Source organism: Morone saxatilis, unplaced genomic scaffold (assembly GCF_004916995.1).
Source record: "Morone saxatilis isolate NCDOM2014 unplaced genomic scaffold, NCSU_SB_2.0 Contig0, whole genome shotgun sequence".
Taxonomy (NCBI): domain Eukaryota; kingdom Metazoa; phylum Chordata; class Actinopteri; family Moronidae; genus Morone; species Morone saxatilis.
The window spans coordinates 17,313,664-17,327,823 of NW_023339650.1; the positions used below are offsets into that span (position 1 = coordinate 17,313,664).

Here is a 14,160-nt window from a genome sequence, read left to right on the forward strand (position 1 = left end):
AAAAATTGATGCCAAAAACACTAAGATTATGGCGTTACCTGTTGCATTTGTATTTATTGTGTATCGATTTCTCCTGTTTGTGGGTGTGTTTCACAGATGCTTGCATTGTTTACGATAATGAAGTCACTCCATGTTGTGTATTGTTAGAGGGCTGTTGTGTATTTGAGCCTGGTAGCACTGCATTCATGGCCTAATGCATTATTTCCCTCACCTGGGTGTGTTTCTGGTTTTCGATTGAGTGATTGGGCATGAACCAGGTGTAACCCACGGTATTGTTTGGTTGAAACGTACAATCGCAGTTCATGACCAATCAGTCTCAGTCGAACTTACTGCGATTTTCGTCATTTTAGCAAATGTGGAGATCATTTTTGTTGATGCATGCAATATTCTGTCATGTACATAACTAGTTGTTCCGGACATATATCCAGAGTTTATCAATTTGTTGTATTAACTGGTGGTTACATAGCTGTGGGTAATTCAGGGTATTGCTGGAAATATAGAGAATTGGTTACAATTGTAATGACCATATAATCAGTTATCTCACAAATGTTTATCATAATTCCATATGCTCTAGTTATCCTGCTGTTTAGCTTAATATTAATAACTTGCAGGAAAACTCAAATTCATTAATTTTAAGTAAAGTCAATGTCTTGTGTTATCAATTAGTATGCGTTTGAACATAGTGATCAATAAGTAAATAGGCAGTTAGTCTCACTTTATGCACTGCGAATTGACTGCTGTTCTATTGGACATAGTTGTTGAATAAAAATATGTGCATATGTGACTGGCGTGGCTACTTGGGTTTTGTATGCATTATCCGATTATTACAAATTTTGGTATGACTGTAATCGTTCTCTCCTATGTTGATTTGTCGGTGGTATTGTGGTATGTATAATTCCCAGGAAAGCAGTTGTAGTGCTTGTGTAGTGTAGATTATATACTGAGCTTTGTGTGTAGGCTCTTTATGTAGTAGATTAGATCGGAACGATTTAGCGGAGTGTGTGTGTGGCTGTTTTGTGGATTGGGAGAAGGTGTAACTGTATGTTTTGGAGAAGTTTGTAACAGGTTGGCAAATAAATTGTAAATTGGTGTTTATATGCTCTATACGTTGTCTTTTTCGCAACAGTAGGAGAACATATCATTTCGCTCGTCTATCTGTATTCATATACTGATGAAGTTGTTACGTCCCAGCTGAAGAGTATATATTATCCAATCAGGATATCATACTGTTAATATGACTAAGAGGCATAATGCAGCATGAATGGTCTTTATGCAATATCCGTAGGCTATATAATTCTACGATCATGCATTTTAGTGTGAATGCTATGGGAAGTGGTTGTTTAAATTGGATAGACACATAAGTCATAGTGGAGATTATTCGGAATGAGTGTTTTTGATACTAGTTTTGCAATTGTATCATTGTGTATGTGGTTGTTTCAGATCAGTGGGTATAGTAAATGTTTGCTTCAGTAACAGTGTAACAAAAACCTGTGTGCAAACATTTGTTTCCTGTCGGAAGTGTGTACTTGGTCACTCAGGTCCCCTGCCTGTTCAATCCAAGCGCTGGCTCTAACTCTGTGTTTCGCACCATTGTTGTGATTGCAGCACTAGTGCGTATAGAGTTCCAGTTTGTTGCATACCATTATCTGTAGATTAACGTTTGTAGGTTTTCAGCCTCAGATCTAGGTTTGATATTAGTAAATATGCGATGTTAGCACGGGGTCCTTCTCTCTGAGTTGTGTGTAGTTTCATTGTGGTGACTGTAGTTAACATTGTGTACATTTACGACTTCCCCCAATCACACAACAGAGCACAATGTAACAACAGCCGGCAGCTATGGAAAACAACACAACACTACAATTACAATGACCAACACAACAGTTAGTACATTTACAGCATCTCAGAGTCACATAGTGGTATATAATGTAACTACAGCCACCAAAAGGAACCTGCACAATGCTACAGCTACAACAAGTAACACAACAATTAGCACATTCACAGCTTCTTCCAATCACACAGTAGTGCACAATGTAACCGTCTCTGACAATTATACGACAGAGTCCAGTTTAACTGCAGTCACACTTTCTCCCAATGACACAACACAATACAATGTAACAACAGCTGAGGCATTTTCAACTTCTCCCAATCACACAATACTGTCTAATGTAACAACAAGTAATAAATCAATTACAACTTCTCCAAATCACACAGTAGTATACAATGCAACTACAGCAACCAACAATTACACAACAGCCACCAACAATTACACAACAGATTACAATTTAACTACAGTCACACCTTCTCCCAATGACACAACAAAGTACAATCTAACAACAGCCGAAGCAATTGTACACAATGGTACAATTACAACAGTAAACGCAACAATGAGTAAATTTACACCTTCTCCCAATTACACAATGGTGAACAATGCAAGTACAACCACCAATAATTACACAGCCTCTAACAATTACACAACAGAGTACAACGTAACTACAGTAGACAACAACAGTAATACAACACGTAACAAATCAATTAGCACAATTACAACTTCTCCAAATCACACAGTAGTGTACAATGCAACTACAGCAACCAACAATTACACAACAGCCACTAACAATTATACAACAGAGTACAACATAACTACAGTTGACAACAACAGTAATACAACATTTAATAAATCAATTAGCACAATTACCACTTCTCCAAATCACACAGTAGTGTACAATGCAACTACAGTCACCAACAATTACACAACAGATTACAATTTAACTACAGTCAAACCTTCTCCCAATGACACAACAAAGTACAATCTAACATCAGCCAAAGCAATTGTACACAATGGTACAATTACAACAAGTAAACCTTCTCCCAATTACACAGTAGTGTACAATGTCACTACAGTTTCCAAAAATGACACAACAGCCATTAATATAACCACTACGACTGTATCTTCAAACAAAACAGCCACAGACAATGTAACTACTTCATCCATCAGGGAAACGTCACAGATCACAACTGCTCCTTATGAAAACATGACAATGTTGACTGCATCCACAAAAAACTTAACCGTGGACAGTATGACACCTGTTGTCCATAACACCAGTAAACCAGTAGCTCCACCTAACAATCAGACTGGAAATCACACTACAGTGACAGTGACTCAGAAGATCACAACAACCACCAACTCCACCACAGCTGCCACTGGCATTAGTCCCATTATTAATCATAATGAAACTGCAGGAATCAACCTCAACCTGAGCTCAACTACAATCAGTTTAACCGCTGACTTCAACAGAACAACGAAAGGACCAGGAGTAAATTTAACAACTACTCCAGCTAAAGTGTCCCTTGAACATATAGCTACAACTCCAACCCCCACAGCTACATCAACCATACATGGTCCACTTTCAGCCCAGATTAACTTGACTACTGAAAAGGTTTCCTTGACTTCTTCTACAACAACTCTTCAAACCACCATTTTTGCCAGCACAACCACAACAAAACCTGGTATGTATATGTCAACATATACAGTTTAGTCGATAAACTGCAAACTACAATAAACCAAATGGTTGGTCAAATTGGCTGAAATCTTTCTTTTTTGTAGTTTAAATTACTTAAAAAGTTCAACTGTGAGTAATAAATGCATAATTTATTACTGGTATAGAATGCTTTTCTGTGTAGCAAATCCAACAGGTGATCTAATAGGACTTCTTGATAAAAGCCTTGACTAGTAGACCTTATCTTTTGCTAGATTTTTTTTTTTTTTCACTTACTCTTTACCAAGGTACTGGAACTACCTCCACAAACCCTGCAGAGACAACTGAAAGCCAAGAGGCACAGGAAGAACAAGCAAATGAACTGCTGGATCAAACACAGGATGCGTCTCAGCTCAACTCCTCTCAGGTGATCTGTTAAAGTATACACTATTAGTCTATTAGTCTATTAGTCACTATTGTCCATTGGCAGACTCAAATGTAAATAAACAATAAGCAGCAATAGAAAAATCATAATTTGTCAATATATAGTTTATATTGATAATTATGTTGATAATTAACTGCATTTTTTTGAATGCAATAGTTGTTTTACCAACTTCTAACTCATGTACAAGGAGAAAAACAGTTAAGTGATTTGTTTCCATTTAACTATTTGTCAGCCTCTGTGTAACTGGAGTTCGAGTCACTTGTTTCAGTAGATAGATATGTCATTTTGAAAGTAAACTTTATAATTTGATGGATGTTGCAGGTGGCACAGTTGGTGGGACAGTTAGAGAAGCTTCTGGATGGCCCCACTGTTTCTCAGGCAGTGGGACAAAAGGCTATTGAAATAATCAGCAACCTGATGGAGGGTGACTCACTGGCCCTCTCTTCATCTGCCAACAAGTACAACTCACAAACCCTCACCTACATAGGAACATGTATTCACATACATTTGATGTTTCTAAAATGTTTTGTCTTGTGTCCTGCTGACAGGCTGATTCGGACAATAGATGAGTTGGGTCTTAAGCTGGTTGTCACTGGTGACAGTGAGATCATCTCTTCTAATTCGTTGGTTCTGGCAGTGAGGACAGTTGATGGGAACAACTTTCCAACAACATCTGTTAACATTTTCAGCCCTGATAATGTCGAGGTAGCTCAGATAAAGTACTTCATGAGAACAAATTGGCTTCATACAAGAACCACCTATGCGAACAGACAATAAGCAGTTCAGTAGTTGGTAGGAATATTCTCTTACTCCACACTCAGCTGCCTCAGGGTCTTCATGCAGTAACATCCTGTGTTGTACCAACAGTGTAAAATCATCTACTGTGAGTTTAGGGTGCATAAGTTAGCTAATGATCAAATATCATGCACCCCCTTATGAACAGTGTTTTTGTGCAGTTAAAAGATTTTGGTGAAATTGACGTGGAACATTGAGTGAACTTCACAGAAAAGGTTCTTGCATGAGGCCTAATGTCTTCTAATGCCAATACTGTGACATAAAGTGACAAAAATGCATTGCCCAACCTTAAAACAGGAATTGCCAAACTTTTCCATTAACCATTTGTATGTGTCCAGCTCCGTACCCTCAGCAGATCCCACTACAAGAGGCCAAACTCTGCTCTAGGGTCTGTATTCTTGCCCTCCTCCCTCACCTCTGGTCTCAGTCCTTGGGAGCAGCACCAGGCCAACAGGGTCCAGTTCACCTTCTACACCACATGTGCCCTATTCCAGGTACTTTACAAAGTTTCTTTGGTGTTAATTTAATGATTTAAGACGTACTTAAAACTTTTCTAATCTGAGCAATTGCTATAAGGAAATTAATTCAATTCAATGATTTCATAATGTTTTTCACAGGATGCAGCATTAAATAACCAAACCATTGTCAGTCCAGTGTTGGGCTCCAGTGTGGCCAATCTGTCTATAAGCAACCTGTCTGAGAACATTGAGTTTACCATCCAAAACATCAACCCCATACATGTAAGTTTGCACATGCATGAAAATCATTACATTTTCATGAACCCATACAGAAAAGAATCATGCATAACTGTACCAACATTTGAATGATCAGACAAGGTCAATGGAACATAGTTTATTGTTCTGATAAACAGCACATTCTGATTATTGTTTATTGGTAGCCTACTATTTATTATACAGTTGGGAATTTCACAGTCCTTTTGTATAACAGAAAATCTGCCAATTTTTTCAGTGAACCTTTCAAAATAAAGAGTTACATGTAAATTACCATCAGATAAACTAAAATAAATGTTGAAAAATCAGTGTTGAAAGAGCACACAAAGTTCCTCTGTGATGCCCCTCTTCTTCTAATTGCTTCTTGGTTTGCAGGCAAACAACTCAGCCTCCTGTGTATATTGGGACTCCACTCTAAATGGTGAGTGCATGCACGCCAAATCGAGTTGGTTAAGAGCCAAATTGCCACAGGTATTAATTTTCCTTGCTGTGTTTCCTTTGTTTAGATGGTGGAGGAGGCTGGAGCTCTGCTGGCTGCTTTCTTGTCAATGCCACACCGGAAGACACAACTTGCAGCTGCAACCATCTTACATCCTTTGCAATACTGCTGGTTTGTGAGCATGTTTGTTTGTATGTCTGGGATATGACAATAATAGAATCAATACAATTCAAATCACAACATGTACATAGGGAATTAAATGAACTAAAATGTATTTAACGGACATTTTAGGACTGTTAAATGAATGTTTTTCAACGTGGTTAAAGTGAGAAATGATAACGCTTTCAGGAGCCTGCTGTTGTATAATGTGTGTTCACTGTATATTTTTGTGTGTACCCCATAATGAATACAGGATTTGTCCAGAGAAGAAATAACTGACCGCAAGCAGGCACAAATTCTTACTTTTATCACCTACATCGGCTGTGGAATCTCTGCTGTTTTTCTCGCTGTCACCCTACTGACATATCTTTCATTTCAGTAAGAATCTACGTCTTTACAAAGCCAAGACTACTTGAAATCTGAGGTTCATTCAAGAAACCTTATAACCAGGCTAATTAATCATAATAATCCTGACAAACTTGTTCTACGCAGAAAATTGCTCCGGGACATTCCTGCCAAGATCCTGGTTCAACTCTGCATGTCCCTCCTCCTCCTCAACCTGGTCTTCTTGCTGGATGGCTGGCTGGCGCTTTACCCAGCGATCGGGCTGTGTATTAGTACTGCCTTCTTCCTGCACTATTTCCTGCTGACATCATTTACCTGGGCGGGGCTTGAGGCCCTGCACATGTACCTGAGCGTCATCCAGGTGTTCACTCCCTACCTCAGCAGATACATGCTCAAGTTCTCGCTGATGGGCTGGGGTGAGTAACACTGAGCTCCAAAATGATCAAATGTTTAACTGAGAAGTTATACAATATACTATGTTTCTATCAACCAATGCCTTTTCTATTAAATGTATGAATAAATACACTGATTTCATCTATTTTTCTCAAACCATTTTATTGAATAGACTGAGATGGTTCTGCTGTTTAACATCTGATCTTTGCAGGAATTCCTCTTTTTGTGGTGATTGTTGTGATATCAGTGAACAAAGACAACTATGGCCTGGTCACATATGGAAAATACACAGACGGCACTTCAGATGACTTGTAAGTTAAACCTTCATATACCAGAACCTTTTTTATTGTCATTACACTTGTGGTTGACTTATTCAGCCACTGGAGGGCGAGAGAGACAATCCAACCAAATATTTTCAAGCTTTTCAAGCATGAAAAGCTTCATTCAGCTTAAAGCACACATAAACACGCACATCACATGCAAATGAAATGCAAATCAGATACTGCACCTCTTTCACATTGACAGGCAATGACTTTGCTACACTGAATAAACATACAAAACAACATGGTACTGTCGTGTATCAAAATGACTTCTTAGGACTGAGAACAAACAACTTCTTCTCAAGTTAAGAAAGTTATTTAGAAATTGTATAATTAAAATAAATACTTGCCAAGGAATCTTGTTGGTTGAGGGAAGCCCACCAAGTTCAGCGGAGTGTCCTGTGCTTTCCTCGCCCCCAAAAAGAGTCCTGGATCAACGGTTACATAAGGGCTCAATATTTTTAAATTATAGCAAAGCAATGTGATTGGTGGACTATATGGAGTATATGGAGTAATTCCCGCTTTGCTTTCCCTAACACTAATATTACTATATGAACTAGAGCAAACGGTCAGATCTGGATGCCTCCGACCTTGGGAAGATAACACATTCTTGCCTCCCCCGGCCAGGTGTTTGCAGCTCGAGGTGGCTCCCCAAAAACTGCAGATGAGACAATGTGTCTGTTTTTTTATCTTTGTGTGTATTAGCTTTATAAAATGCAGGCGTTCACATCTATGTGTATTCAAATATATTGAAATGAATTATCCCTAACAGTACCCACTACTATTTAAAGTGACACCCTGCTAACATACACTCTAAGAAAAGTATCTTGCAACACCCTGGTAGGTATGTAGCAACCACCTTGAATACAGCAAGAATGTATTTTTAAAATTTAGCCTCTAAATATTGCGTATTTATTTTCTATCCCCCTGTAGCTGTTGGCTGCGTAATGACATCGCCTTCTATGTGGGCGTGGTGGCCTACTTCGTCCTGATCTTTTCTTTGTGCCTGCTGGTCTTCATCATGGTTATGGTCCAACTGGCCCGGATCAAGAAGCAAAACCCCCAGAACCAGTCTCCTAACAGGGGAGTGATGACGGATGTGCGCAGCATCGCTGGCCTCGTCATCCTCCTGGGCCTGACCTGGGGGTTCGCCCTGTTCGCCTGGGGACCTCTCTACCTACCCTTTGTTTACCTTTTCTCTATATTCAACAGTCTGCAAGGTGAGCCTTGTATAAATATATTGGGTTGTACTTCCACATTGTAGAAAACATAATGATAAAACTGATGTGAGTTTATCAACATTAGCCAAACCTTAATACACAAATGTATCCCAAAACCTAATTTCTTACTATTTATGTCCTGTATAGGTTTCCTTGTATTTGTTTTTCACTGTGCTGTAAAGGAGAATGTCCGTAGGCAGTGGAGAACCTATCTTTGCTGCGGGAGACTGCGATTGGCCGAAAACTCAGGTTGGAACCTAAATGTGTTCTTAATACCTCTGATAATACCTCTAATAATAATACTAATGAAAACATAGCCTCCTAAATGTTACACACTGCACCTTTAAAAACCCTTAGCACCTGATTGGCCAAATTTGTGGCACAAATTTTACTCCTTAGAGCATGATTATCCACCAAACAGAAGTAAGACATGCATGTTTTCATGCTAATATTAATGAATATATATTATTTATTTTTCAATAAAAAAACACTTTTTTGCAGAATGGAGTCGGACAGCCACCCAGAACACTAGGAATATGTCGGTTGGAAAAGGAACTACCTCAGCTTTCCACTTGACCTCTCGAAGCTCCTCTATGATCAGTGATGGCACAAGTAGTAGCGGTATGTTTACAGGTTGCAGTTTGCACCTCACCTCACCTGTATTTTAGACAGTGTTAAATTATACAATACTAAATGATTGTGTTGGTCCCCCACAGGCTCTGTGTTTGCGGACAGTGGAATATCTGACGGCTCCAGCAGCGATGTTATCCTCAACGAGATTCACAGACGAAATCTGTCACTGCAAGGCGAGGCCTGACAACTGTGTCAAGTGTTTATTTGTGATTACAATAATTATCTACCCAGACAGAGCTGAGAGGAACGGTCAGAGATTAGTGATCTCCTGCAGCTCGAGTAAACAGAAAAAAAACTGTTCAAAAGGAGTAGATGCTTACAGGAAATCCTCAGTGTTACACAACGTGAAGGTTTAAAAGGTGTAATGAAGGACAGGCGACAGCTGGGGAGAAGTGAGACTCAAGTATCTTGGATCCTTTTCCACATTGACAGTAGAATATATCAACACAGAAATAATGCAAGAGACTGTGGGAGGTGTACAATAGTGTGTTTCTGACTGAAAAATTATTTCATTGCCACATTTGTGACATTGTTTTGAGCCTGCAAGACAGCTTATGGCATGTTAAGGATACAAATTTGCATCTAATTAGTTGCCTAGAATGCTGTCAACTTTGTATCGACTATTGTGAAGATGTTTTGCTGTCTTTTTATGTGTATTTCCAGTGTGTGTACAATGCTCCACTGACTTTTGCCTCTATATTTTCAGTAGAGTCCTTGTCCAGAGTTTTACACTCCTCATTTAGGGGTTATCAGAAGGCACTATGGGAAGGGATTTGTTACCTTACGTAGAGATAAAGCAGATTGAAGTAAAAACGCCAAATCTCAACTGCCTGATCTTAATACAAAAAGCATTAATTTATTAGAAATTGATCACATGTATCTCCGTAAGAGTATTTGAAGGTATGTATCCTTTAATGTGAGATACTGCTTTATTTCGCTACATTACAGTGTCGATGTTAGAGATGTTAGAACGGCAAATACTGCACATTAGATCCTTTTTTAAGCATAAAACACATGAAGTATGGTGATGCAGCATATGGGAGCAAGGACAGATGCTGCAATATGTCCTTGAGCAGGAGTATCTGCATGAAAGAGGAGAAAATAAAGCTTCAACTCATTACCTGTCCAGTTTGTCTCTTTGGAATCAGAGAGTTCCACATCTACATGACATCTTTACATCTTTAATCAAACCTGTTCAACGGAAACCCTCCAATTACGATCCCAGCAGACTCCCCTCTCATCACATTGTTGTGTAACCTCCAGCAGAGCGCCTCACGCCCACCCAGCGCCGGTTCAATCACAGCCTGTGAAGGTCGGCTCAGAGGTTGGCAGCAGTTAGCTATTAAAAGTTTTACATCAGCTCAAATCGCAGAACAGTGTGACCCCTAACGTGAACCAAATAAAAGAGCGCACTTTGTGAATAATGTTAGAGGCACAGATGTTACAGTGATGAGCATGAATCGCATGAATTCATTTAAATTCTGATTCCAACACGGATGAGAAAATTCTGCAGCTATTATTTCTTCTTGAAATAATAATCAATGTGACTATTGTCCCTGGAGACTATGTGCCCTCTTCAACAGCCCAGAAAAATATACTGAATGCTGTTTTATCACCTTGAAACTTTTGCTTATGTTTCAAAAGTTACAGAAAATGACGCATTACTTCAGTTTGGCCACACCTCAGCATTACATTTTACACTGCCCCACCCAAATCCCTAATAAGTAAATTATTATATTGGAATTTTTGGTCTAACTCAAAGGTCTAATTTATGTGAAACATAAGTACAAATTGTGTTAAAACATACTGCTCTCAGTTCATGCATAGCCAACATAGCATATAAAATTGGAAACATTCCAGTGTTTGGTGTAATAATAATGCTTTATGGATAGGATTTATTACCTTCATCCAGATGTTGGATGTTGTGTGCATTTTATTACTGGGTTTATTATCTTGTATACCACTGTAGTCTTCACTGTATGTGTGCAGATGTTCCCATTGGTTGACTTTTATATGTGCCTGTTCCTCCTTACCTGTGTACAGCATTGCAGTAGTAATAAAGCATTTAAATATGCTGCCCCTTTTTCCAGGAAAAACAGAAGATTACTTGTAAATTTAAGTACATTTTAAAGGATCTGGAAATAGTCTTGGCCACTATATTTGCTTTAAAATGTATCCTTTTTACTCTTTAAAAATCACACCTGTTTACACATCTTAAGAAGTTGTCTATACTCTTTAACTGTACTGTAACTATACTAAACTCACCAAAATACAAGGATTAAATGTGGATATTTTTAGGTTAAATACGCTGCAAGCTCAAACATCTTCCACTAGATGTCAGTGTAAGCCCACACTTTTTTTTAATCCCATCACACCAACTCTAATTCATACAATAAAAAGAAGACTGAACAGTTTAGCTGTGATCAAAATGACTCTGCTTGTCCAGTACTGCAGTAATTTAATGTAAGGTTATTGTTAAGGAAAGAGTAGGACTTTTGTAACAAGAAAAACATCTAAATAAGTGGTTACTGCCCCCTCATGTAAACCAATGATATCACTAAAATGCAAAACACAGCTGGGACAAACAAAAACTACCCAAAACAACAGATTTACATAATCCTTAAATCCTAATTTTCTTGTAGATTATTCATATATGCACGTGAATCCTTTTTGTCTGGATGTTGTGATCCTGCCATATTCAGTAACACAGCTTTTTCATAATCAGCGTGGATGCAGAATAAATGTGGCTGTCTAGTTCACATGACTAATTTGCTTGGAGATTTTACTAACTAATCACACATCAGTCAAGGGGGAAGCGTTTTTTTCTTGTCTAGGGTTTTAATTAAATTTGAAGGTTAACTTTTAGTGCAGCTGTGCAAGTGTGGCCTACATGGTTTTACAATCTCACTAATGAGTGTGGGAAGGGTGAAAAAGTACAGATGCATCAAAATCGATTAACATCTCATTTCTAAATAGACGTTTTACGACTCATCTCAGGGCCCGAAAAAACATACATAAATAAATCCCCCGCCTAAGATTCATTAACAAAGGATTGAGCCCCCCCTCACTGTGCTGTGACATAGACATTTGTGCTCTATCCTCTATTATCGCAGCCCATCAATATTTAATCCAGGTCAAATGAAAGGTCTGCCTCTCCCTGGGGGTTGCTTCTGCACCACCTGACCAGCATTTTCATGCAAGTCACACCAGCAGTCTTTCATTTGTTTGAAGAAAATTTTATAAAAGCCTACGAGATACGAGAGTTCACACATTTGAGGGATCTGACATGCTTTTCCCCCCATGCGCTTAATTTATTTATGTCGTTTTAAAGTTTAAGAGCACAGACAACCTCGTTGTAGTTAAGGTTTTCAACTGTATTGATCATTGGCTTTTTCAGTCACTACCTCCACTCTGTTCTGTTCTGATGATGCACTCCTCACAAAACCTTTACATTACAACATAGTCTACCACTGGTGTTTGTGAATGTGAAGGTACATATCTCAAAGCAAAGGTGCAAGTGGAGCCCCAGTGATACAGTGAGAAATAAATACATTGTTGCATGTTGTTTGTCTAAAATATGCTCCGTGGGGTATATCAGTTGAGTTGAGTTTAACAGTTAAAGCTTTTAGATGAGCTCACATTACTTGTTCTGAGATGTTGCAATCTGCAGCCCTCGGTTGCGAAATATCTCCGTTCACACAGCTCACCTGATACATTATGATACGCTGGAAAAGAGAGCAGTAGTTCTTTTGGATTGTTGAAGTGCTATATAGCACCATACAGACAACCTGTAAAGCCCCTATATGGTTCTTTAGACTTACTCTACTGGTTCTTCAGCTTAGTTTAGTTTGGGGAAAAATGAAAACACTACATACATACTACATACAGTGTATTTCCTGAGGATAACACATTAAAGCAGTGGTTCTCAACCTTTTGCCCCGAAAGCCCCCTATGTCTAAGAGAATATTCCATTCTCCCAAAAGGAGACAAGCCTGCCTGTCAGCTCTGCAGCTCCATCTGTACACACTCCAATGCAGTTACTCCAGCTTCTTCTATTTGACCTCAAAAAAGCACAAAAGTGATTCAAACAACAGCGTTTGCCTTTGTAGTAGTCTTGTTCACAAAGCAAAAATGATTCTTTACTTTCTTAAATTCCAATTCATAGCAGATATATGAAAGTAAATGTAACATCTACAGAAAGTTCCCAAGTTTGAGCTTCTTGTTATCAACTGACTTTGTATGGATGATGATTGATGATGACGATGACAAAGTAGGATTTAATGAAAGTTGGTTTGGTTTGCATGCAGCAGGGTGATATCAACCCGAGTTCGTTGATATCAAGGTAGTGGTGATATCAGCCCTGTGCAGTTATTATTTATTACTCTAATCTAATACATATATAATCAAAGGAGGAGAATGGGTTGGTGGTGGGATAAAAAAAGACAGCCTGTATGAGAGACAGGTAAGACATGGTGAACCACTTTTGGGTAATATTTAGCACCATTCTGGTTGAAGCAATATAGTGCTATATTGCACCTCTAATGGTTCTTTATACAGTAGCACATATCTATAAAGGTTATATAGCACTTTTAAAAATAGATACTGTATAGTAGCAAAAGTGGTTCTCATATGAGCCACATTAAGTGCTATTTAGCACCGTTTTGGAGATATTACATCTATTACATCAATTGAATCTTCACACCAATTGTGTCATTGCAGCAAAAAGCGATGTGATTGTCTTGTTAAAGGAGTACTCTAACGATGCAGTTAAAGCTGCAGTAAGTCATTTTTATAAAAAATAACTTTTTGTCATATTTGCTAAAACCTTAACTATATCCTGACAGTAGTTCTTGAGACAGATAATCTGTGAATTATGTTCCTTTAGCTTGTCTTAGTGCTCCTAGTAGCATTTGCAAGAATTCACCGGGTCTGAATGAGAACAACCAATCAGAGCTGAGAAAGATAGCTTCTTGGCTCTGATTGATTGGTTTGTTTAGAATATATATAGTATACCGAGATAAAAAATAAAAACAACTTTAATTAATTTCATTAGATTAGATTTAACTTAACTTTGTGGTCATTGTGTAAAGTAAATACCAGTTAAATGTAGATCAGCGTCTAACCAGATACAATAGCAAAAGATATAAAAAAGAATGAAAAACAGACCAGTGGGGTAGTATAGACAGAGATTTAACTGCGATATA

The 14,160-nt window shown here is 38.3% G+C and overlaps 1 protein-coding gene across 1 annotated transcript in view; it reads left to right on the forward strand.

Moving 5' to 3' along the window:
* Positions 1–10,022, forward strand: part of adgrg2a (adhesion G protein-coupled receptor G2a) — a 20,380-nt gene extending 10,358 nt beyond the window's left edge. Inside the window, exons 14-29 of the mRNA XM_035657138.1 lie at positions 1,936–2,690; positions 2,838–3,507; positions 3,785–3,903; positions 4,243–4,379; positions 4,470–4,626; positions 5,055–5,210; positions 5,334–5,456; positions 5,823–5,868; positions 5,954–6,057; positions 6,299–6,423; positions 6,538–6,806; positions 6,995–7,094; positions 8,037–8,323; positions 8,471–8,572; positions 8,825–8,944; positions 9,040–10,022. Of these exons, the coding sequence (XP_035513031.1) occupies positions 1,936–2,690; positions 2,838–3,507; positions 3,785–3,903; positions 4,243–4,379; positions 4,470–4,626; positions 5,055–5,210; positions 5,334–5,456; positions 5,823–5,868; positions 5,954–6,057; positions 6,299–6,423; positions 6,538–6,806; positions 6,995–7,094; positions 8,037–8,323; positions 8,471–8,572; positions 8,825–8,944; positions 9,040–9,140 (3,371 nt within the window). The 3' untranslated portion in view covers positions 9,141–10,022. The remainder of the gene's footprint in view (positions 1–1,935; positions 2,691–2,837; positions 3,508–3,784; positions 3,904–4,242; positions 4,380–4,469; positions 4,627–5,054; positions 5,211–5,333; positions 5,457–5,822; positions 5,869–5,953; positions 6,058–6,298; positions 6,424–6,537; positions 6,807–6,994; positions 7,095–8,036; positions 8,324–8,470; positions 8,573–8,824; positions 8,945–9,039) is intronic.
* The last annotated feature ends 4,138 nt before the right edge of the window (positions 10,023–14,160 follow it).